Source organism: Aquarana catesbeiana, linkage group LG01 (assembly GCF_042186555.1).
Source record: "Aquarana catesbeiana isolate 2022-GZ linkage group LG01, ASM4218655v1, whole genome shotgun sequence".
Lineage (NCBI taxonomy): Eukaryota > Metazoa > Chordata > Amphibia > Anura > Ranidae > Aquarana > Aquarana catesbeiana.
Genome location: NC_133324.1, coordinates 573,855,544 through 573,882,647, shown reverse-complemented (window position 1 = coordinate 573,882,647; position 27,104 = coordinate 573,855,544). Strand labels below are relative to the sequence as shown.

Here is a 27,104-nt window from a genome sequence, read left to right as displayed (position 1 = left end):
ACTCATCCATCCTCAGCAATACTCATCCATTCATCCTCAGCAATACTCATCCATCCTCAGCAATACTCATCCATTCATCCTCAGCAATACTCATCCATCCATCCATACTCATCCATACTCAGCAATACTCATCCATCCATCCATCCTCAGCAATACTCATCCATCCATCCATACTCAGCAATACTCAGCAATACTCATCCATCCATCCATGCTCAGCAATACTCATCCATCCATCCATACTCAGCAATACTCATCCATCCATACTCTGCAATACTCATCCATCCATCCTCAGCAAAACTCATCCATCTATCCATGCTCAGCCATCTATACTCATCCATACTCAGCAATACTCATCCATCTTTAACAATACTCATCCTTCCATCCATCCTCAGCAATACTCATCCATCCTCAGCAATACTCATCCATCCATCCTCCATCCACCCTCAGCAATACTCATCCATCAATCCTCAGCAATACTCATCCATCCTCAGCAATACTCATCCATTCATCCTCAGCGATACTCATCCATCCTCAGCAATACTCATCCATTCATCCTCAGCAATACTCATCCATCCATCCTCAGAAATACTCATCTATCCATCCTCAGCAATACTCATCTATCCATCCATACTCATCCATACTCAGCAATACTCATCCATCCATCCATCCTCAGCAATACTCATCCATCCATCCATCCATACTCAGCAATACTCATCCATCCATCCATGCTCAGCAATACTCATCCATCCATCCATACTCAGCAATACTCATCCATCCATACTCAGCAATACTCATCCATCCATCCTCAGCAATACTCATCCATCTATCCATGCTCAGCCATCTATACTCATCCATACTCAGCAATACTCATCCATCCATCCATGCTCAGCAATACTCATCCATCCATCCATACTCAGCAATACTCATCCATCCATCCATACTCAGCAATACTCACCCATCCATCCATACTCAGCAATACTCATCCATCCATCCATGCTCAGCAATACTCATCCATCCATCCATACTCAGCAATACTCATCCATCCATCCTCAGCAATATTCATCCATCCATCCTCAGCAATATTCATCCATCCATACTCAGCAATACTCATCCAGCCATCCATGCTCAGCCATCTATACTCATCCATGCTCAGCAATACTCATCCATCCATCCATGCTCAGCAATACACATCCATCCATCCATACTTAGCAATACTCATCCATCCATCTATGCTCAGCAATATTCATCCATCCATCCTCAGCCATACCCAGCCATCCCATCCACACTCAGCCATACCCGACCCAGACATACTCAGCCATACCAGACCCAGCCATCCCATCCATACCTAGCCATACTCAGCCATACTCAGCCATCCCATCCATACTCAGCCATCCCCATCCACAGTTCATCCATGCCACTACAGTGCCTCAAAGTGTAATAGGTAGTCAAATTAGATTTGACATTTATGCCCCTAGAACCTGATGGTGCTCCCTGTTTGGCCTCTGTATGTGGCCAGACTGTGTAAAAGTCTCACACCTGTGATATCGCCATACTCAGGAGGAGGAGCAGACAATGTTTTGGGGTGTATTTTTTTGCATGTATATGCTATGTGTTAGAAATATTGTATAAATGGACAACTTTGTGTAAAAAAAAATGCATTTTCATTTCCTTTCCACATTTTCCAAAAACTTGTAGAAAAAAATGACATGTTCAAAAGACTCAATATGCCTCATAGATTATACGTTGGGGTGTTTTCTTTCCATAATGGGGTCATTTTTTGGGCGTTTTTATTGTCCTGCAGTTCCAGGGCCTTCAAAAGTGCAAGAGGTAGTCAAGAAATTAGATGTGTAATTTATGCTCCTAGAACGCCTGATGGCGCTCCCTGCATGTTGCGCCTCTGTATGTGGCCACGGTACATAAAAGTCTCACACATGTGGTATCGCCATACATTCAGGAGGAGTATTAGAATGTATTTTGGGATGTAATTTGTGGTATGCATATGCTGTGTGTGAGAAATAACCTGCTAATATAACAATTTTGTGAAAAAAAAAAGAAAAAAATATCTTGATTTTGCAAAGAATTGTGGGAAAAAATTACAACTTCAAAAAACTCATCATGCCTCTTTCTAAATACCTTTGGATGTCTACTTTCCAAAAAGGGGTAATTTGTGGGGTATTTGTACTGTCCTGGCTTGTTAGGGTCTCAAGAAATGAGCTAGGCCATCAGTACTTCAGGTGTAATCAATTTTCAGTGATCTACCAGCTTGTAGACTCTATAACTTTCACACAGACCAAATAATATACACCAATTTGGATTATTTTTACCAAAGATATGTAGCAGTATAAAAATTGGCCAAAATTTATGAAGAAAAATTACTAATTTGCAAAATTTTATAACAGAAGTAAAGAAAAATGTATTTTTTTTACAGAATGTTCGGCCTTTTTTCATTTATAGCACAAAAAAACCCAGCGGTGATTAAATACCACCAAAAGAAAGCTCTATTTGTGTGAAAAAAAGGACAAAAATTTCATATGGGTACAGTCTTGCATAACTGAGTAATTGCCATTCAAAGTGTGAGAACACCGAAAGCTGAAAACTGGTCTGGTTAGGAAGGGGGTTTAAGTGCCCAGTGGGTAAGTGGTTAAATCTCCTTTATGCAAGAGGAACCTGCAATTACCCTAAGAGCTTATCTAGAAAAATAATTATTTATGTTTCTATAGTTATCCATTAAGAAACATGTAAAAATACAGCAACAGAAAGAACAAATGGCATCAAGGATTATATACTGTATATACTGATAAGGAGTATATGTTATACTGATATGTTATACTGTTATATATACAGTATATATACAGTGGGTATAGAAAAGAATCCCCCCCCCCTTTTTAAAATATGATTTAGACCAGTGCACAAAGCAAGGTCTATAAAAACATAGATGAGCAAGTCTGGGGTGGAGGGACTTGACTTTCCTGACCTCAACCCAATAGAACACCTTTGAGATGAATTAGAACGCAAACTGTGAGTCAGGCCTTCTCGTCTACATCAGTGCCTGACCTCACCAATGTGCTTCTGGAAGAATGGTCAAACATTCCCATAGACACACTCCTAAACTGTGTGGACAGCCTTCCCAGAAGAGTTGAAGTTGTTATAGCTGCAAAAGGTGGGTCAACTCAATATTGAACCCTACAGACTAAGACTGGGATTCCATTAAAGTTAATGTGCGTGTAAAGGCAGGTGTCCCAATACTTTTGATAATATAGTGTATTTTAGGTAGCATTTTAATAATCTAAAGAAGTGATATTTCTTCCCCTCTGCCTTCCACGCTGCTTAAGTAAAATAGGTCTGTCGTTTTGAACAGTCAGCTGTTTTTTTTGACCTATTTAATTTCAACTGTCTCATTAATTTTCCCTGCCAGCTCTTTGCAGTTACCAGTCTCATGCAGGAGCAGAATACTCTAATGCAAACATATGTTCTATTGCTAGTTAAACTAAACACAAGTACTGTATATATTTTTGGCAGTCTTTCAGGCTCAACGACATCTGACATACATCTTTTATTATGGGGATGAGATTATGGGATGAGATTATGCTGTCCACAGCAGATTTCCTGTTATGTAAACTCATTTTGTGACACTTCAATTGGAAGCGCTTCAAACTTTACAAGCCTAAAATGGGTATATGCATCAAAGAGTAGGTTACAGCTTACATGACTGTGACGTGTGGTGATAGACTCATTGTTTGTCCAGATAAAACATATTTTTTTTAAATTTTGCATAGAGGGAGAAAGAATTAAACCACTGTCAGGTTTTTATCTGGGGTCTTTTTAGATAGACTTTCCCTCACTTCCTGTTCTGTCAGATGTTTATTACTTTCTTTGTCTCTGTCACAGATTCCCCCTTACTTCCTGTCTGCAAACCATTAATAATAGCAGTGCAAGTAAAGGTAAACCTCTTTAACGGAGTCCTGTGTAGCAGTAAAAACCTGAAAGGGATTCTAATCCTTCCCCACTCTATCCCCACTATCTAAGAAAGTTTTTTACTTGATGTAAACGTATATATTAAACTATAACAATGAGCATTTGGATATTAAATTTGTTTAACAAAGCCTGTATTTAAGTCTACTCTCCTTGTGCTTTTCACTTCTGTATTTATGTTTCAACAAGAAAACCTTACTCAATAAGTACATTGATGCCAAGTGTTGTGGATCCTGTGGGACAGTCCCAGGAATCTGGACACCTCCCATAGTGTCCATGTCCCACAGGGCTCCCAAGCCAGTTTCAAATTCTGAGGCACTATGGCCACCACTGGGGGCAAATTGCCACCAGGCTATTTAATCCCTGGTCCTTGCCTACTACTAAAGGCTTGTAGAGCCTATTTCAACACAATTACCACCCTATGAGCACTTTCAGTGGGACGCCACAGCTAAAATTGCCCCCCCACACACATGGTGCCAATAGGAGGAGCTGTGCTCAGGTCAGTGGGCTCCTCTTCCTTCTCTAATGCCCCGTACACACGGTCGGACTTTGTTTGGACATTCCGACAACAAAATCCTAGGATTTTTTCCGACGGATGTTGGCTCAAACTTGTCTTGCATACACACGGTCACACAAAGTTGTCGGAAAATCCGATCGTTCTAAACGCGGTGACGTAAAACACGTACGTCGGGACTATAAACGGGGCAGTGGCCAATAGCTTTCATTTCTTTATTTATTCTGAGCATGCGTGGCACTTTGTCCGTCGGATTTGTGTACACACGATCGGAATTTCCGACAACGGATTTTGATGTCGGAAAATTTTATATCCTGCTCTCAAACTTTGTGTGTTGGAAAATCCGATGGAAAATGTGTGATAGAGCCCACACACGGTCGGAATTTCCGACAACAAGGTCCTATCACACATTTTCTGTCGGAAAATCCGACCGTGTGTACGGGGCATTACACAACATATTGAGGTGGGTGGGTATGTGCGATGGCAAGGGTCAGTAATCTCCTCCCTCCTTCTCTGTCTACACAATGTGTGGAGGTTTGTTTCTTGGGAAGGCACCTTCCAATCGGAAATGTGGAGCCTTTTTCCACAGCCACCATTGGGTAAATGAAAGAAGTAAAAGATTGTTACAGGCAAAGGCTACATGGTTACATTGAATTTACTTGCTTATTCTCTCTTTGCGTACTAACTTAAGAGCCCATTCAGATTTTTGCATTACAAAATGTGCGATAAAACACGATTCCTTGACATGTGGTGTGTTGCGATGTCATTTATTTAAAATAGCATCCTAACCCACCTGCACTGCACACCACAATGTACATACCGTGCTTTGTGGTGCATTCAAAAAGATTTTATATATATAGTATAGTGAACCACGGAAGGGAAATTGCATCACCTTCAGTATATTGCCAACGTCCCAAATTAGTATAGAAAAATAGGAACCCTGGAGTAGGGAACCTATGTACCCCCCGATACAGCAGGACTTTTTAGGCGAACAAAACAACTGGGTTTTTAGTAAAATCCTTATTTATTTTTGTTAGAAAAAAAGAAGCATAAAAACAGGACAAACTGAACATAGACCTGTACAAGAGTGCCTATACAGTAGATTTCCTTTCATACTGAACATTATATACTTTTGTCCATAAAATACATATTTCTCTATAAGCCTGACATGTTTCAGGACGATGTCCCTTCTTCAGAGGCGTATTGTCAAGAGAAAAATATATGTATCAAGGCGTGTTCAGAATCCAATCTTTTAAAGAAACAATACTGTGCATAAGATGTGCAAAAGGCAACCTTTTGTATCAGTAGAAAATTGCTAAAAAAGGCGATGACCACCAACTAGCCAGAACTGGGCGTGGCGGCTCTCCCTTGGGTTCAGGAATAACTCCGCAAAGGTCCCCGATTACAAGGACGGCCCTGCCACATCCTCACTGATGATCAGACCATACCCACGAGTGCTCATCACATCCTAGGTCTCTGTCCAAATAATAAAGCTACAGTGAGGATGTGGCAGGGCCGTCCTTGTATTCGGGGGCCTTTGCGGAGTTATTCCTGAACCCAAGGGAGAGCCGCCACGACCAGTTCTGGCTAGGTGGTGGTCATTGCCTTTTTTAGCAATTTTCTACTGATACAAAAGGTTGCCTTTTGCACATCTTATGCACAGTATTGTTTCTTTAAAAGATTGGATTCTGAACACGCCTTGATACATATATTTTTCTCTTGGCAATACGCCTCTGAAGAAGGGACATCGTCTTGAAACATGTCAGGCTTATAGAGAAATATGTATTTTATTGACAAAAGTATATAATGTTCAGTATGAAAGGAAATCTACTGTATAGGCACTCTTGTACAGGTCTATGTTCAGTTTTCCTGTTTTTATGCTTCTTTTTTTCTAACAAAAATAAATAAGGATTTTACTAAAAACCCAATTGTTTTGTTCGCCTAAAAAGTCCCGCTGTATTGGGGGGTACATAGGTTCCCTACTCCAGGGTTCCTATTTTTCTACAAAAAGATTTTAGGTAAAAATTTTCTACATGAATGGACTACGTAATGCAAAGAAACGTGTTGTGTTAATGCCCAACTCCAGGAAGGGGTGCAGGAATAGGTTTTAATATTTACCTTATCATGAGCTCAACTGCCCCCCCCCCCCCCCCCCAGTCCCCCTCTAAGCTAATCCCAGCCATTGTCACATGTTTACCCCCACCATTTACAGTGCAGGGTTACTGCATTGTGCGTAATGACATAATGGAACTGCCCACATACCAGAGCTTCAGGAAGAAGAGGGCAGCTAAAAGTTGATATACAAGATTTCCCCTGTCACTATACACCTAAAAAGCATTTCCAAAATTTGTATGAAATACCCGGCGATTTTATTTTGTAGAGATTATGTTTCTTTACAAGCATCTATCCAAATAGATAGTAATTGTTCTAATTCCACGTTGTAGCTGGTTAAAATATTCATCTTTTATTTTGCATTGCTACTTTAAGGTTTCTATAAAAAAAGTCAGGCCTTTGTTTTGGGTCAGCATAGGACACAAATTTTTGTCCAGAATAAAACGGTTAGAAAGCCCTGGTGTAGTAGTTAGATACGTGATGAGCATGAGAACGAGGTGGCTTATTGCAAAGCTGCTGACACAGGTAACAGGATTTTCAGACAGGACGATTTTGGATCCTTCAGAGTGTCAAGTGAATCACACACATGGATTACTGTGCTGTGTAGTATTAGCACTGCAAGCAATATGCTCTCTGTAAGTTTAGGAATGTCTTCTGTTCCATGTTAATTCATTCTTTTATGAAGTAGAGTGAATAGGATATATTGTTTTTTAAATGATTACATTTCTTGATATGTTCTTTAGCTAGTTGCTACAAAACACGCCGGCTTTGGTGAAGTGTCTGTATTGCTTAAATCTTCCAAATAAGCCCTTGCTTTCCCTATTATTGCACTACAAATGACATCCAGAGTCTGGCTGCTCAGAAAAACAATTATGTTTTTATTTTGCTCACTTCTATGATGCTTTGCAGTTATTCAGCAGTGCTTTACAGAATATTTACACATCTGTTATGCCGCGTATGCCGCCAGCAAAAGTCGGATGTGAGCTTTTGGTCACAAAGTCCTTTGGACTTTTGCTGGCAGAATTCCAGCCAGCAAAAGATTGAGAGCAGGTTCTCTATTTTTCGGTCGGAAAAAGTTCCTATCCGAAAATGCGTTAGTCTGTATGCAATTCGGACACGCAAAAAAATCACGTGTGCTCGAAACAATACGATCCATGCTCAGAAGCATTGAACTTAATTTTCTTGGCTCGTCGTAGTGTTGTACGTCACTGCGTTCTTGACGGTCGAAAGTTCAGAGAACTTTTGTGTGACCGTGTGTATGCAAGGCAAGCTTGAGCGGAATTCCGTCGGAAAAACCATCCAAGTTTTTTCTGCCGGAATTTCTGATCATGTGTATGCGGCATAATGCTTTCTGTTCCTGCAGCGATTACACGTGTTCAGTTGGAACTGTCTGGAAAGTACGAGTTGACTAAATGCTGACCATTTAGGATATGTCTGAAATTAAATTTGGCAACATGCTCTCCTCTATTAGTAGTGTTCTGATCAAGTAACTCAAATATGCAGTGGATGAATTGGTAAATTGTAATTGCCTTTGAGCCTACCAGCTGCACTCAAAAATCTCTGCAAAAAACGCTTTCAGAATATGAAAGGGCCCTGTATTTTTGACCATAAAATGACACAAGAATAGCTAAAAATTCTGCAGGTGAAATGTCACCATGTTGTAGGATGGGTGCAGCATGGTGCGGCGGCAACAATTCACACAATCAGGTACAATTTAAAACTTGTATCGAAGTAATGCAGCAATCACTCTCACAATTTTCAGTAATTTGAAGAAGCAGGTTCCAGCCGAACCAACAGCGTCTGTTGAGAGGGGACAAAATGCGGCCTGGCCACCCTATGCCCAATCAGGAAGATATCCATAGAAATGCGACCCTACGCATTCCCCCCTCGTTAGGAACCTTTCCCTATCTCTAGCACTGTTACTAACAGATGGGGTACCTTTCCCTACACTACCCACTTGCATAAAGCAGGCCAAATCCAGGGGCCATGGTCTTACATAGACTCTGCCACACCTAAGATGGGCACCAGAGTCACATGGGCAGCCAGCAACCATGGAAGTTTCATTACTCTTTACTTCCGCTCTCTCTGCATTGCGCTGCGGTTTAGCACCACCTGCAGTGGAGACAGCACACCACACCTGTCTACTCTCCATCCTTCTTTAACAGATGCTGTCATCGGCATCACAACAACATTGAAACACAGTAACACAGCAGAATATCGTTAAGCAGAGTACTAAACAACTTCAAATAACATAGTCCAAATATCTTGCAGGGAGTTGCCCACGGTTAGACAGCAAAGGCCTCTGGTGCTCTTAACTTTCAGCCAAGCCACTTGGCAAAGGCTCTTCTTTGGGTAGTGGCACAGGGGCCACAGGAGGCAAGGGGTCATACATGTCCTCCGCTTGCCCCTCACCTGGGCCCAAAGTTACATCCTCAGACATGTCAGTAGAGTCTGTTGTGCTGGATGGGGTTTCTGGGTCTTCTGGACTCCCAACATCATAGCTGTCAGTCTCAAAGTCAGTGGAGCTTGGTGGCTCGAGTACAAGAGGAAGCAGGAACCAGTCAGTTGGGGCGTCATACACTGGGGGGAAGATCTGCTGCGTCAAACACCTCCCAGTTGTCGGTAGGCTTCCTGGGGCAGTTACTGCCCAACACACAAGGTCTCAGCATGTTTCGATACAGTCTCTTTTTCATGGGGTCGGGCCCCTCCGAGACCTGGTCATAGACCAGGGTAAGTGAGAAAGGCTGCCCCAGCATCCGGTACCAGGTGCAGTCCCACTTGGGCTCCAGCTTGCTTCCTCTGGTTTGCTTGTCGTTCTTTACCAACACCTTGGAGAATAGCATCAAGGTAAACAAGCACGGTCTCGAAAATGTCCCCAAGACATCTCTCCATTAGGTGCTGGAAAATGTTGGGGGTGTTTCTGAGGCCGGAGGGCATACGATTGAACTCAAACAGGCTCAGGGGTGTAATAAAGGGGGCCTTCTCCCAGTCTTGATACCTTACCGAGGCTTACCAGTAGCCACTAGCCAGGTCCAGGGTAGAGAAGAACTTGGCTTGTCCAAGGGTTATTAGGGATTCCTCCACCTGAGGAAGGGGATAAGCGTTCCTGTAGGTGCAGGCGTTAAGCTTGCGATAGTCCACACAAAACCGTAGACTGCCGTCTTTCTTATGCACCAGTACAACAGGAGCGGCCCGTGGATTGCGGCTTTTCTGGATCACTCCACCTTGTAGCATATTTGCAAAGTAACTCCTTAAAGTGGTTATAAAGTCAGTGTCCACAATTACTGCCAGCCTCTCTGTTATAACAAGCTATGCTACACAGTGTACTGTATGTGTTTTTTAAAAATTCTGCTGTTAAATACATTTCTTCACATCGCCGATGTGCGGTAACGTGACTGCCTGTCGCTCTCCTTCCCCGATCTAAGGATTACAGTGGAAGGGGCTGAGATTTCCCTCTGGCGTCAGCTGGGTGATCACGTGACTGCACATCGGCAATGTGGAAAAAGATATTTAGCTATAGAATAAAATTTTAAAAACGCACACACTGTGTAGTATATCTTGTTATAGCAGGGGGGCCGGCAATAATTGTGAACACTAACTTTACTGCCACTCGGAATAGCAGCAGGAGGGGAGGGGCATCTTACACACAGGAGCTGACAGGCAGGGAGGGGGAGAGGGAGAGACTGCGGGCTGACAGAGGCACGTAAACTGACCACGGTATCATAGATCAGCAGCCATGATTACAATGGTCAATCAGTACACCCTAGGGGGACACAGGAACAGGCAGGATCAAACAAGTTTTTTACAGCACACAAAGGGACAAATGACACAGCACAAGCGCTATGCAGTTTAACATGTTTTAAAGCAACGGGATCTTTTTATTCTTTTTTTTTAAGGGTTACAACCTCTTTAACCTCTTGGCACAGTGCTGGGGGAATGTGGCATTACCACTCCCAGATAAGCGATGTGTCCCCCATATAGATGGGGTGGTCAATGGCTTCGGTGAATCCGCAGTCTTCAGGGCAGGTGGCGAACCAATAAGTGCTTTTCCCATAGCTGATAAAGCAGTCTCTTTTGAGGAAAGGAAAAGTCTTCAAAGGTAACATCCAACTGTTCTAAGAGGGATAGCAGAAAACAAATACTCCTGCGCACAAGTGAGCCAACCAGCTGGGCTAGTGTTCGTAGTGGACAATGCCTCAGGCCTTACTGCCCTCAAGGATAGGGTTATCCTAGCAGTCAAAAGAGAAAAGGAAAAAAGAGGGCGCACCAACCTTGTGCATTATCCTTAGATATATGTTTTATTTAAAAGAATAAATTAAAAACTACTTACAAACGTGAAAGAAAACCGCAATATAAATAGCCTTCAGATGATGGCAATCAGTCTCCACGACAACAGACTCCAGATGGTAATGGAGGAGATTTTAAGGGCCACTGCTTTCTGACGCGTTTCGAAGGAATACCTTCTTCCTCAGAGCCCAGACTCTGGCTGGTGCGCCCTCTTTTTTCCGTTTCTCTTTTGTTCTAAGAGGGACTTGTATCGGTCTCGTCCCAGGAAGCCATGGCTGCCTGTAATACGCACATACCACCTCAATCCCTGGGTGGGCCTTGGAGATGCAGTGGGGAATTACAGCACATATGTCAGCCAATACAGCGTGCCTGGGGTTGTTCCTAGGTTGATCAACTTTTTAACACTCTTCCGCAATAAACCTTACATAGGGTATGGCCCACCAGCCATTCTCCTGGCGTTATGGGATCCTTGTGAGGCTCTGCCATCACTGTAGCTCCTTGTAGCTTCCTGTGGCCCCATTGGCAGGAACCAGACCACCTCTTGCAGTGGTGCCAAAATTAACTTTATGGACCACCCCCTCTTGTTCAGGTTGCCTCTTAGCAGCGCTGCGTTGTGCTTCAAAAGCCTGAAGTACTATGAGTCATACTGCCCGCAAGCTGCAGCCACGGGCCTGCCAGCCCGAATGCTTGTATTTGTCTAACAGGCAGAGCAGATTCAAGTCCTTCAAGATGTTCACCACGGGCACTGCGGAAATAACTGGGTCTTGGATTACGACTACTTGCTTCACCACCTGGTCCTCAATTTGAATGTTCATCCAAGTGATGACTTCTACAAGGATAGGTAGATTATTGGCTGTTTAGAGGGATAGCGAAAAGGGGTCCAGCTAATCCCAGGCTCCAAATTTCTGCACATAGAAATCATATTCCATAACCGTGACCTCGGACCCAGTGTCGATCAAACATGAGACTTCTTACCCATTGACTAGGGTGGACACCACTGGGCTCGGAGCGACCATGAGTTCAGACTTGTTGGAACTTTGGGTTGACTGTGGCAGGGGTCATCCCCCTGCCCCGGGAGTTAGTAGTTTAATGACAGTCTAGCAGGGTTCCTGGGTCCAGATCGCCCACAGTTCTTGGATATGTGTTCGTAGCAACCATACTACCAACATTTCCTGTCTTCTTCCAGTCCTTGTGCAATGGGTTCTCGACACTATGAGGTTGGGGTGAGTCCTTTTTAGAGGAGGCTACCTCCTGCTTCAAGGTGGCCAGGTCCTGAGCTAGCTTCATCAGTGTTGTTTACATGGCCGACAGGGGTGACGGTGCCAGGGCCTCCTTCTTGACATACACAGGCTCAAACTTCCTGGTGATTGCTACTGTTGCATTTGCCTCTTCTCGTTCCCACGCTACCACATGCACCAGCACATTGTGAAAGGAAATGATGGGTTGTGCTTTAACTTTCTACTGCAGGGCTCTCTGGACCTACGGGGCCTGCCTTTAAACCAGTCATGAATTAATGCCTGTGGATGTGATCTGAATCAGTGATGTCACCACAGCTGCGAACATCCCTCTTTTTCAGACATCTCCAGAGATTCTGCATGGCGAAGTTGAATACTTGAGTGATACTGCTGGGGCTGCTGACCCAAAATGGCAGTGCACAAAAACTCAGTTTCAGTCTCAGTCTCTTTTGGATGTCTACACAGGGGAGGCTTTTACAGGTAAACAATATGCATCTAATCTTATAGGAAGTGTTTTGTAGAAAAGAATAATAAGATTCCAATGCCAAGCAAACTTATTCATTAAACCAAAGTAAAAGTACAATGATATGTATAGTACAGAAACCAACCAGATTGCCAAATCCTACATTGGTATGCATATGTGCCCTCTTCATGTAACCTTTCCTTGCCCCTTCCTCCTTTTTGTGTGTCCTCTTTGCCTTTCCTCTCTGCCCCCCCTCTTTTTCCCCTTTTTCCCATCCCCTCCTTTCCTCCTGTACCCTATGGTTCCCCTCCCCCCTCCTTGTACTGATTGGGAAGAATTCCAGCACCTTGCCCCCCAACCCATTGCAATAAGATACACAATCTGAAGGCCAACTATGGAACCTTTATTTTTGCATTGTGCTCATGGCTGACTGTTTTTCTTTCTGTTGCTTACATTATGTACCAATGTCTTCTTGTTTCTTGCACTGCTATGCACGTGCCTATATGCCTTGCACCTTAATAAAAGTTTTTCTGTTGAAAAAAAAAAGAAACCAACCAGATTTCAGTTTACTGAAGTCAGAAAACCAAAGGAGGAATTCAGTTAGTTGCCATGTGCTCTACTATGTGAATTGTGCTCCTTTGGCTTTGAGTGATATAAATGAGTTGTATTGTGGTTGTTAAAAGACTATATGATAAAAACACTAAAATGCCTTCTTACCACATCAACGAGCTGTGATATCTTCAAGCCAAAATTCACTTTTATTGTTTTATTGGGGTTTATAACAGGTCTAACCCATTTCTGATAACCTGTAAAAAGGTTCCGCAGGAGCGCATCTTCTATTTCTGCCAAAGGATGGATGCTGCAAAAGACTTAAACAAAAAAAAAGACCTCTGATAAGTTTTAGCATGCTTCCATTGCATTAATGATGTAGAGGATAATATTTATCAATATTATAGGCACCTAAATGCATACTTTAATGCCTTGATATTGATGCAGTTTCACTGATTATATTTCTCTTAAAGTGTATCTAAAGTCAAAATGTAAAATCTTATATTCATTTCCACATTCCATTGCTAGCCTACTCCTACTAGTCTGAATGATCTTGAAGTTTGAAAACTTACTTGGTGAAGATCCTCACGCATTTACTTCCTTGAGTGCATTGACACATGGGGGGGGGGGGGGGTTTACAAAAATGTGGGCAGCTATGCATAGTGACCAATTAGCTTTTAACTTCAGCTTGTTCAGCTAAGCTTTGGCAATCAGCCCTGGTTCACATTGGTGCGATTTGGCATGCGATTTGACATGTCAAATCGGCGGCAATTGCCGGCAATGGCACTGTCCTGCATTTTGCGGCGCTGCACCGATTTCAAAAAGTTTCTGTACTACTTTTTGTGATTTCGGGGTGCGATTTCCATTGACATTGTCAATGAAATCGCCGCCAAAATCGGGACTGAAATGCAAGAATGAAATTGTGCGAGTTCAGCTGGACTCGCATGATTTCATTCCCACACTCAGTAAATCTCCCCCATATTCATTATGTCCTATGAGTAGGCACTGCTGTGTCACATATTACACAGAGCCTGCTTTCTGAACTACAGGCACAGTCAGTATATGAAACACAGAAAGATTATATTTGATTGTCAAAAATAATTATTGTTTGTATTGCTATTACAATGCTGATGTTATAAAATGAAAGTGCATGCTGTGATTTTAGATCTCCTTTAACCACTTCAGCCCCGGAAGAATTTACCCCCTTCCTGACCGGCCATTTTTGTGATACGGCACTATGTCATTTTAGCTGACAATTGCATGGTCATGTGACGCTGTACCCAAACAAAATTTATGTCCTTTTTTTCCCACAAATAGAGCCTTCTTTTGGTGGTATTTGATCACCTCAGGTTTTTATTTTCTGCGCTATAACCAAAAAAACTTTGAAGAAAACACAACGGAGTTATTTACTAAAGGCAAATCCACTTTGCACTATAAGTGCAAACTACACTTGGAAGTCGCTGTAGATCCGAGGGGGACATGCAAGGAAAAAAAACAAAAACAGCATTTTAGCTTGCACATGATTGGATAATAAAATCAGCAGAGCTTCCCCTCATTTCAGATTTACCCCTCAGATTTACAGCGACTGGACTTCCAAGTGCACTTTCAGTGTAATTTCAAGTGCACCTTGCAATTGTAGTTTGCACTTGTAGTGCAACATGGATTTGCCTTTAGTAAATAACCCCCAATATTTTTTACTTTTTGCTATAATAAATATCCCCAATTTAAAAAAACAAAAAACAAATTTCTTCCTCAGTTTAGGCCGATATATATTCTTCTACTAGGAACACACGTTCTATGTCTCCTCTCCCCTGCCAGAATGTGGATGTGTGTTTACACACACATCTAGCTCTGTCAGGAGTGATCGCAGGTGCCCGGTGGACTTTGCCGCCGGCGGGCACGCGCATCGGCGCCTCAGTGACGAGGTGGGCACGCGCGCAAGCCCCATATACACCTTAAAGCAGCCGCCGTACAGCTATGGCAATACGTGCAGGGAAGCCATTCATTTTGATGGCAGGCAGTCAGCAAGAGGTTAAAGCGGTAAGAAAAACATCATACTTAGGAGCAGAGTTGGTCTGATGACCTGGCTTTACTCTGCTGCAGTTAGGCAACACAGATCACCTTCTGTACCTTGCCTGTTACTAGTCACCTTCTTGCTTCCAGCAACAGACTGATGCATTAATCTCTCTGTTCTATTTTTTTCAGCATGCTCCTTGTTATAGTATGCAGGACATCTCACTTTTCCCAAGCAATATCCCTCTTTCTCCCATTATGAGTACTGCTGAACAAGGAATTGCATAAGACGGAAATCAGGTCAAATGTATTTATTTATGCTAGCTTCATTGGCAATATACAGTATCCCACAAAAGTGAGTACACCCCTCACATTTTTGTAAATATTTTATTCTATCTTTTCATGTGACAACACTGAAGAAATGACACTTTGCTAAAATGTAAAGTAGTGAGTGTACAGCTTGTATAACAGTGTAAATTTGCTGTCCCCTCAAAATAACTCAACACAGCCATGAATGTCTAAACCGCTGGCAAGAAAAAGTGAGTACACCCCGATGTAAAAATGTCCAAATTGGGCACAAAGTGTCAATATTTTGTGTGGCCACCATTATTTCCCAGCACAGCCTTAACCCACTTAGGCATGGAGTTCACCAGAGATTCACAGGTTGCCACTGGAGTCCTCTTCCACTCCTCCCTGACAACATCACAGAGCTGTGGATGTTAGAGACCTTGCGCTCTTCCACCTTTCGTTTGGGGATGCCCCACAGATGTTTAATAGGATTTAGGTCTGGAGACATGCTTGGCCAGTCCATCACCTTTACCCTCAGCTTCTTTAGCAAGGCAGTGGTTGTCTTGGAGGTGTGTTTGGGGTCGTTATCATGTTGGAATACTGCCCAGCGGCTCAGTCTCTGAAGGGAGGGGATCATGCTTTGCTTGAGTATGTCACAGTACATGTTGGCATTCATAGTTCCCTCAGTGAACTGTAGCTCCCCAGTGTCGGCAGGCGGCAGCACTCATACAGCCCCAGACCATGACATTCTCACCACCATGATTGACTGTAGGCAAGACACACTTGTCTTTGTAGTCCTCACCTGGTTGCTGCCACACACTCTTGACACCATCTGAGCCAAATAAGTTTATCTTGGTCTCATCAGACCACAAGACATGGTTCCAGTAATCCATGTCCTTAGTCTGCTTGTCTTCAGCAAACTGTTTGCAGGCTTTCTTGTGCATCATCTTTAGAAGAGTCTTCCTTCTGCGACGGCAGCCATAGAGACCAATTTGATGCAGTGTGCGACGTATGGTCTGAGCACTGACAGGCTGACCCCCTACCCCTTCAACCTCTGCAGCAAAGCTGGCAGCACTCGTCTACTTCGCAGACAAGACAACCTCTGGATATGACGCTGAGCACATGCACTCATCTTCTTTGTCCGACCATGGAGAGCCCTGTTCTGAGTGGAACCTGTCTTGTTAAACCACTGTATGGTCTTGGCCACCATGCTGCAGCTCAGTTTCAGGGTCTTGGCAATCTTCTTATAGCCTAGGCCATCTTTATTTAGAGCAACAATTCTTTTTTTCAGATCCGCAGAGAGTTCTTTGCCATGAGGTGCATTTTTGAACTTCCAGTCACCAGTATGAGAGTGAGAGCGATAACACCAAATTTAACACACCAGAGACCTTGTAATACTAGCGAGTCAAATGACACCAAGGAGGAAAAATGGCTAATTGGGCCAAATTTGGACATTTTCACTTAGGGGTGTACTCACTTTTGTTGCCAGCAGTTTAGACATTAATGGCTGTGTGTTGAGTTATTTTGAGGGGACATAAAATTAGCACTGTTATACAAGCTGTACACTCACTACTTTACATTGTAGCAAAGTGTCATTTCTTCAGTGTTGTCACATGAAAATATATAATAAAACATTTACAAAAATGTGAGGGGTGTACTTACTTTTGTGAGATACTGTAAATTTAAGCCAGCCTTTGTCAACCTTTTTACCCCATATGAACCATTAAAATAACTTTCAGGCTCACAGGAATACCTTCTAAAACAAATTAATCAGGTTTCAGAGGGAAAACTGTCCCTTACATTGGTGGTCAGTGGGAAAAATAATCCCCTTACAGTGGTTGCCGGCAGGGGCGTTGCTAGGTCTACAAAAGATCTGAGGCTAGAGCCCTTAGCAGCGAAGTAAAGAAAGACATATGCTTGGGCGGGCATACACATTAATATAATATACATGTGTATGTATGTATATATATATATATATATATATATATATATATATATATATATATATATATATGATATATAAAATCTTATTACATATCTGAGTGTGGATCCCCACTTAAATCACAGCCCCCCTCAATACATCAGGGTCCCCAGAGAGCCCCCCATTACATCGGGAGGAGGGCTGTGGTTCCCAACAATTACATTGCCCGGCAGATTGGTACAGATGTGGACGTCAGGACAGTGATTGAATTGTCGGAACTGCTGAATATACATAAGTACTTCCTGATAACATTAACTAGTCATGTTCCTCCCCCAGCCACCAGCTGACTAGATGGAGCCCGGAGCCAACCCTAGTTAAGAGACTCGGGGCTATGGGCCCCAGATTCAGGGCTATAGCCCAGTATCCACCCCCTAGCGACGCCACTGGTTGCCTGTATGCCATTCCTACAGACAACTGAAAACATACTGTTGACTCTGCTAAGTAGCACCATTGGGAGGAGAACCGGCTGTCCGTTTACACCCGACTGCCCTCAGATCAGATCTGACCAGACGGAGGGAAACAGATCCCCTTCTGTTTGTCTTTGTTGTATTCGATCGGATTGGAGGTAGCCGGAAGTAAACAAACACAAGTGCATTTACATCCGACTGCCAATAGAGGAGAATGGAGGGTTGGATTGGGTCTACCTAAGAAACGGACATGCAGACCCGATCAGACTTCTCATGTGAAAGGTGCCTTAGTCTTCAGACAACTGGCAAGTTAGCAATCATATCCTTGAAATGTACTTGGATATTTAACATGCATGAAAAAGATGCAATTTATTCTGGCCACTTATTTTCATGTGTGTGATCTTTGTACAGCCTAATTTTTGTCCCACACGTAAATGATACAGAAACTGGATGTAGAGATTTCAAGTTACTATTATAGTTACATACAGTGGGGACGGAAAGTATTCAGACCCCTTTAAATTTTTCACTCTTTGTTATATTGCAGTCATTTGCTAAAATCATTTAAGTTCATTTTTTTTCCTCATTAATGTACGCACAGCACCCCATATTGACATAAAAACACAGAATTGTTGACATTTTTGCAGATTTATTAAAAAAGAAAAACTGAAATATCACACGGTCCTAAGTATTGAGACCCTTTGCTGTGACACTCATATATTTAACTGTCCATTTCTTCTGATCATCCTTGAGATGGTTCTACACCTTCATTTGAGTCCAGCTGTGTTTGATTATACTGATTGGACTTGATTAGGAAAGCCACACACCTGTCTATATAAGACCTTACAGCTCACAATGCATGTCAGAGCAATTGAGAATCATGAGGTCAAAGGAACTGCCTGAAGAGCTCAGAGACAAATTTGTGGCAAGGCACAGATCTGGCCAAGGTTACAAAAAAAATTCTGCTGCACTTAAGGTTCCTTAGAGCTCAGTGGCCTCCATAATCCTTAAATGGAAGACGTTTGGGGACGACCAGAACCCTTCCTAGAGCTGGCCCTCCGGCCAAACTGAGCTATCGGGGGAGAAGAGCCTTGGTGAGAGAGGTAAAGAAGAACCCAAAGATCACTGTGGCTGAGCTCCAGAGATGCGGTCGGGAGATGGGAGAAAGTTGTAGAAAGTCAACCATCACTGCAGCCCTCCACCAGTCGGGGCTTTATGGCAGAGTGGCCCGACGGAAGCCTCTCCTCAGTGCAAGACACATGCAAGCCCGCATGGAATTTGCTAAAAAACACCTGAAGGACTCCAAGATGGTGAAAAATAAAATTCTTTGGTCTGATGAGACTTAGATAGAACTTTTTGGCCTTAATTCTAAGCGGTATGTGTGGAGAAAAACAGGCACTGCTCATCACCTGTCCAATACAGTCCCAACAGTGAAGCATGGTGGTGGCAGCATCATGGTGTGGGGGTGTTTTTCAGCTGCAGGGACAGGACGACTGGTTGCAATCGAGGGAAAGATGAATGCGGCCAAGTACAGGATATCCTGGACGAAAACCTTCTCCAGAGTGCTTAGGACCTCAGCCTGGGCCGAAGGTTTACCTTCCAACAAGACAATGACCCTAAGCACACAGCTAAAATAATGAAGGAGTGGCTTCACAACAACTCTGTGACTGTTCTTAAATGGCCCAGCCAGAGCCCTAACTTAAACCCAATTCAGCATCTCTGGAGAGACCTAAAAATGGCTGTCCACCAACGCTTACCATCCAACCTGACAGAACTGGAGACGATCTGCAAGGAGGAATGGCAGAGGATCCCCAAATCCAGGTGTGAATAACTTGTTGCATCTTTCCCAAAAAGACTCATGGCTGTATTAGATCAAAAGGGTGCTTCTACTAAATACCGAGCAAAGGGTCTGAATACTTAGGACCATGTGATATTTCAGTTTTTCATTTTTAATAAATCTGCAAAAATGTCAACAATTCAGTGTTTTTCTGTCAATATGGGTAGCTGTGTGTACATTAATGAGGAAAAAAAATAAACTTAAATGATTTTAGCAAATGGCTGCAATATAACAAAGAGTGAGAAATTTAAGGGGGTCTGAATACTTTCTGTCCCCACTGTAGTTAGTCTGGCTGAAACAAAACATTAAAGTAATACTAAAGTCTATTTTTTTTTCTCTAAAAATAACAAACATGTTATACTTATCTGCTCTGTGTAGTGGTTTTGAACAGAGCAGCCCAGATCCTCCTCTACTCGGGTCCCTCTTTGGCTTCCTTGGCCCCTCCTTCCTGTTGAGTGCCCCCACAGCAAACCGCTTACTATGGGGGTACCCAAGCCAAGTCACAGCTCTCTGTGTCCATTCAAACATGGAGCCCACCCCCTCGGCCCCACTCCCTCTATCTCCTGCTTTCCTCTGAAAAATCAGTAGCGCTTTTTTGTTATTCTACAGGTCATGTGCTTTTAGAAAATGTCTAGTTTGAGGGGTATTTTCAAATTCTGAAAGCTGTAAGTGAAAAATGATAACCTCCAGATTTTTTTAATAAATTGTTGTTATTTACAGTTATGCGTACCTTCAGTTTTCACCATTTCACAAAAAGGTGCAATTTAAAATTTACAAATATTTGTTATTTATTAACTCAATATAGTTTTAACTTTTATATTTACTAGGAATTTAGTAGAAATTTTGTACATTTTGCCACGTATGAATTCACTATTAATGATTTTAGTGTATTTTTATATTGATTTGATAAACATTTACGCAAATATCACGCTGCCTTAAAAAACATTATCTCCTCATTTTTATTCTAATGGCCACATGCTTTCAGAAAATGTATGGTTTGGGGGGTATTTTACAAATTCTGAAAGCTGTAAGTTAAAAGGGAAAACCTCCAGATTTTCTAAGAAACGTTTGCATAGGTCCGATTTTCACTATTTCTCAAAAAGGCGCAATTTCAAACTTCCAAATATTTGTTATGTATTAACTCCATGCAGGTTAAGCTTTTATATTTAGTTGGAATTTAGCAGGATTTTTGTAAAATTAGCTGTGTTTTTATCTGCTAATAATGATTTTAGTGTATTTTTAGCAAAAATATTGCTTTAATAAACATTTGCACAAATACTGCAGGGTCTTAAAAATCAGTAGCACCTTCTTTTTATTCTAGAAGTCATATGCTTTCAGAAAATATATGGTTTTGGGGGTCTTTCACAAATTCTGAAAGCTGTAAGGGAAAAATGAAAATCTTCAGATTTTTTGTGAAACTTGGATATTTACATTTTTGCATACGTTCGATTTTCACCATTTTGCAAAAAGGCGCAACGTAAAAATGTAAATTTTTTGTTATTTATCAACTCCATACAGGTTAAGCTTTTATATTTAGTAGAGACTTAGCAGTAATTTTGTAAAATTAGCTGTGTTTTAATCTGCTAATAATGGTTTTAGTGTATTTTTTGCAAATATATTGGTTTGATAAACATTTGCGCAAATACCGTGGGGTCTTAAAAATCAGTAGCACCTTCTTTTTATTCCAGAGGTCATATGCTTTCAGAAAATATATGGTTTTGGGGGTCTTTCACAAATTCTGAAAGCTGTAAGGGAAAAATTAAAACCTTCCGATTTTTAGAGAAATTTGGATATTCACATTTTTGTGTACGTTCGATTTTCACCATTTTGCAAAAAGACGCAATGTAAAAATTTAAATTTTTTTTTATTATTAACTCCATACATAGTTACATATAGTTACATAGTTACATAGTAGGTGAGGTTGAAAAAAGACACAAGTCCATCAAGTTCAACCTATGTGCGTGATTATATGTCAGTATTACATTGTATATCCTTGTATGTTGCGGTCATTCAGGTGCTTATCTAATAGTTTCTTGAAATGCCCCCCCGCTGAGACCACCGCCTGTGGAATTCCACATCCTTGCCGCTCTTACAGTAAAGAACCCTCTACGTAGTTTAAGGTTAAACCTCTTTTCTTCTAATGCCCCGTACACACGGTCGGACATTGATCGGACATTCCAACAACAAACTCCTAGGATTTTTTTTGACGGATGTTGGCTCAAACTTGTCTTGCATACACACGGTCACACAAAGTTGTCGGAAAATTTGATCATTCTGAACGCGGTGACGTAAAACACTTACGTCGGGACTATAAACGGGGCAGTAGCCAATAGCTTTCATTTCTTTATTTATTCTGAGCATGCGTGGCACTTTGTGCGTCGGATTTGTGTACACACGATCGGAATTTCCGACAATGGATTTTGTTAGAAAATTTTATAGCCTGCTCTCAAACTTTGTGTGTCGGAAAATCCGATGGAAAATGTGTGATGGAGCCTACACACGGTCGGAATTTCCGACAACAAGGTCCTATCACACATTTTCCGTCGTAAAATCCAACCGTGTGTACAGGGCATAATTTTAATGAGTGGCCACGAGTCTTCTGCGAAAAAGTTTTATTCCTATTGTTGGGTCACCAGTACGGTATTTGTATATTGAAATCATATCCCCTCTCAAGCGTCTCTTCTCCAGAGAGAATAAGTTCAGTGCTTGCAACCTTTCCTCATAACTAATATCCTCCAGACCCTTTATTAGCTTTGTTTCCCTTCTTTGTACTCACGCCATTTCTAGTACATCCTTCCTGAGGACTGGTGCCCAGAACTGGAGAGCATACTCTAGGTGCGGCCGGACCAGAGTCTTGTAGAGCGGGAGAATTATCGTTTTATCTCTGGAGTTGATCCCCTTTTTAATGCATGCCAATATTCTGTTTACTTTGTTAGCAGCAACTTGGCATTGCATGCCATTGCTGAGCCCATCATCTACTAGGACCCCCAGGTCTTTTTCCATCCTAGATTCCCCCAGAGGTTCTCCCCCCAATGTATAGATTGCATTCATATTTTTGCCACCCAAATGCAATATTTTACATTTACATTGAACCTCATTTGCCATGTAGTTGCCCACCCCATTAATTTGTTCAGATCTTTTTGCAAGGTTTCCACGTCCTGCGGAGAAGTTATTGCCCTGCTTAGCTTAGTATCGTCCGCAAATACAGAGATTGAACTGTTTACCCCATCCTCCAGGTCGTTTATGAACAAATTAAATAGGATTGGTCCCAGCACAGAACCCTGGGGGACCCCACTACCCACCCCTGACCATTCTGAGTACTCCCCATTTATCACCACCCTCTGAACTCGCCATTGTAGCCAGTTTTCAATCCATGTACTCCCCCTATGGTCCATGCCAACCAACCTTATTTTGTACAGTAAATGTTTATGGGGAACTGTGTCAAATGCCTTTGCAAAATCCAGATACACCACGTCTACGGGCCTTCCTTTATCTAGCTGGCAATTCACCTCCTCATAGAAGGTTAGTAGATTGGTTTGGCAAGAACGATTCTTCATGAATCCATGCTGATTACTGCTAATGATACTGTTCTCATTACTAAGATCTTGTATATAGTCCCTTACCATCTCCTCCAAGATTTTACATACTATTGATGTTATGCAAACTGGTCTGTAATTCCCAGGGATGTCTTTTGGGCCCTTTTTAAATATTGGTGCTACATTGGCTTTTCTCAAATCAGCTGGTACCATTCCAGTCAGTAGACTGTCAGTAAAAATTAGGAACAATGGTCTGGCAATTACTTTACTGAGTTCCCTAAGTATCCTCGGGTGCAAGTCATCTGGTCCCGGTGATTTATTAATGTTAAGTTTCTCAAGTCTAATTTTAAGTCTGTCCTCTGTTAACCATGGAGGTGCTTCCTGTGATGTGTCAAAAAGATAAACACTGCAGTTTTGGTTACTGAAGCCCCCCGATTCCCTCGTGAAGACTGAGGAGAAGAAAAATTTCAATACCTTCAACATCTCCCCATCCTTTGTAACCAGATGTCCTTCCTCATTCTTTATGGGGCCAATATGGTCTGTCCTCCCTTTTTTACTGTTTACATACTTAAAGAATTTCTTGGGATTTTTTTTGCTCTCCTCCGCTATGTGTCTTTCATGTTCTATCTTAGCCGTCCTTATTGCACCCTTACATTTCTTGTTGCATTCTTTTTTTTTTTTCCACAAAAAAGTTTATTGAAAGGGGTAACAGAAGTGTACATACAGTATTTGAACAGTAATACAGTAAGGAGCATCCATGACATTATTACTGAAAGGCAGGATAAAAACAGTTGCCAAATCTGAAGCCATGGAGGAAAAGATCTTTAGATTTGAAACCATACAAACAGATCATAGCATAATAAGATAATTATATGGGAGACCAACATAAAAACATTGTGAGGGAAGTTGTGTGTGTGAGGGAGTTATGGTTGTTATTGATTGTTGTCTATAGGTATCGGTGATTGTCATTCTCTCCAAAGTGTTTAGGAGAACCTTTTCTTGAGTGTTGAGGAAAGATCGGCAAATGGCAGACGAGTTATTCCTGATCTGTTGGTCATTTCGGTATGATGGTGCGAGAGTGGTTTAGGTGAGATGAGGGTAAGGCGTTTTGAGAAGAAACAGTAAGGGTAAGAGGGGAAGGATGGGTAGAAAGGAGGAGTAGTAGGGGAGAGAGAAGAGGAATAGTATGGGGGGATGGAAAGGGGAAGGAGGGTAAGAGAGGCCACTCCCCCTCTCTAAATTCTAATGTCTTTATCAGGCTTTCGGGGGATCGAGTCAGGTGTGGTTGGAGAATGGAGTATCATGAAGGGAAGTAGGATCGAAATTGATCAGTAGTTTTGAAGTGTGTCCAGCACGCCCAAGTGGCGTTACATTTTTGAATGCGATCTTGTGATATGTATATTAGTTCTTCCATCTCCTCAATCCTTGCAACCCTGGTGAGCCATTCTCTAATGGTAGGTATATCAGTTGATCGCCAGTGTACTGGGATGCATAGCCTGGCTGCTTTGACCATGTGCATAGCCAGAGATTTGAAGTAAGTTCGTTTAGACAGGGTTGTGTGATGGAGGAGATATTGAGCCGAGTTATATTCTAGTGTGTAAGTGGTTACTTGAGCTATTATGGAATGAATCTTTTCCCAAAAGGGTTGGAGTTCAGAGCACTCCCACCATATGTGGATCATAGATCCCACCTCCCGTTTGCCGACATATGTTTGAGATTGTAGGTGTGAATTTATGCAAGCGGGAAGGGGTCCTGTACCATTTCGTGACTATTTTATAGCCATTTTCTTGAATCGCCACATTTAATGATCCCTTATGTACATATGTGTTAATGGTTTCCCATTCTTCATCAGTGAAGGTTTTTTGCATGCCTCTTCCCCAAGATAATCGAGCAGGTTCCTTCTGTGGTTGATGGGAATCATCCTGGAGAAAGGAGTATATAAGGGATATCAGGTGTCTTTGTGGGGTGGTAAGAGAGTAAAGAGCTTCAAATGGTGTGAGCTTTCTTGTCCATGTGTCAGTGTTGTCCTTGGGACTAAAGAAATGTCTCAGCTGTCTGAATGACCAGAAGGGGAACGATTTTGTGCGTGACATTGATATCAAACTGTCGTAGGAACGGAGTTGGCCTTTATAGAAGAGGCGATGAGTCAGGATTTTATCATGTGGCTATTCTTGTCATAGGAATGTAGCTGACAAACTCGGGGGGGAAATCAGGATTTCCCCTCAGGGAGGTCAGTGGTCCTGGTTGGGAAGATATGTGGTGAGAGGAAATTGCCTTGTGAAAAGCCAGCAGTGAGGAATATATGAGTGGGTGTGTTTTGATGGTATGTGGCCAATGTTTTGGTGAGATCCAGGGGAGGATGTGTAAGGGGTTGTGAAAGAATGAGTTCTCTAACATAACCCAAACCTTTCCCAGTTTGTGAGTTTTCCAGTCAATTATTCTAGTTAAGTGACAGGCTAGGAAGTATTTGTGGAGGTCTGGTAAGGCTATTCCTCCTTTGGTTTTAGTACTTGTCAACCGTGAGTATTTAATGCGTGGGGTGTTGTTATGTCATATGAAGGCTGTACAGGCTTTTTTGTAGATTGAGAAAAAGGAGGGAGGCAGGTGAATAGGGATCGTCTGTATAAGATAAAGGAGACGGGGGAGGACAATCATTTTTATTAAGGCCGAGCAGCCAAACCATGAAACATTTAAGTTGGCCCAGTTTTTCATGTCCACTTGTATCTTTGAAAGAGTGTGTAGAAAGTTGTAGTCATATAGGTTTGTCAGTCGTCTAGTAATTTGGATGCCGAGGTAGGTGATGGCTTTTCTTTTCCATTGGAAAGGGAAGGAGTCTTGGCAATGTAATGCGTCTTGTGGGGGTAAAGATATATTTAAGGCTTGACATTTGGAATAATTGATTTTGAGGTTCGATAGGGTACCGAAGTGTGTGATATCTTTTAGCAGGTTGGGCAAGGTCGTCCAAGGTGCCTGTAGGGACAGTAAAATATCATCCGCAAATGCGGCTACTTTAAATTCTTTGTTGTTAATAGAGATGCCTTGAATGTCTGGATTTGTTCAAATTTTATTAAGGAGGGGTTCTAATATTAGGAGAAATATCAGGGGGATAATGGGCATCCCTGACGAGTGCCATTGTTGATAGGGAAGGCGTTCGACAGGAGGCCATTTGCTTTAACCCTTGCCGAGGGATTAGTGTATAGAGCATTGATGTGTGTAAACATGCGCAGTGGCAGGCCAATGCCTTTTAGTACCTCTCGCATGTAATCCCAGGCCACCCTGTCAAACGCCTTCTCAGCATCTAGTGATAGGAGAAATCCCTTAGATTTTGATATGGTGAGCCAATGTTGGATATTTAAAGTGCGTATGGTGTTTTCTCTGGCCTCTCTACCGGGGACAAAGCCTACTTGGTCAGTTAAGATGAGGTCAGGGATAAGGGGTAATAGCCTGCTTGCCAACATTTTCGCGTAGAGTTTGATATCTACATTTAGCAACGATATGGGCCTGTAGTTAGATACCTCTAGAGGGTCTTTTCCTACCTTGGGTATAACAGCCATGTGGGCTTCTAGCATGTTGCCTGGGGGAGTGAGTGGATTTGATAGGGAATTAAATGCTGCTATCATCCTGCGTGCGAGGGCATCTGAAAATCTTTTGTAGTATATCAGGGGGAGACCATCTGGGCCTGGGCTTTTACCTACTTTTGTTTGTTTAATTGCTAGATGTAGTTCCTCGATAGTGAGTGGGAGTTCAAGATTTTCTGCTTGTTGTGCGGTGATAGGTTTGGGGCAGTGTTCCTTTAGGAAGTCTTTTATTTAGGAAATTCGGTCAGTCATATCAGTTGATTCGGTAGAGGGTCGAGGGAGGTTGTAAAGCTTGGAGTAGAAGTTTTCAAAGTATTTGGTTATGTCTTTATTCT

The 27,104-nt window shown here is 42.3% G+C and overlaps 1 protein-coding gene across 3 annotated transcripts in view; it reads right to left on the bottom strand.

Moving 5' to 3' along the window:
• Nucleotides 1-27,104, bottom strand: part of CHRNB3 (cholinergic receptor nicotinic beta 3 subunit) — a 93,846-nt gene that overhangs the window by 20,960 nt on the left and 45,782 nt on the right. For all 3 annotated transcript variants that reach the window (XR_012235745.1, XM_073597628.1, XM_073597634.1), the window contains one exon: nucleotides 13,301-13,452. Coding sequence is in view for 2 of the 3 variants with exons in the window: in XM_073597628.1 (XP_073453729.1) it covers nucleotides 13,301-13,452 (152 nt within the window). In the remaining variant the exon portion in view is untranslated. The remainder of the gene's footprint in view (nucleotides 1-13,300; nucleotides 13,453-27,104) is intronic.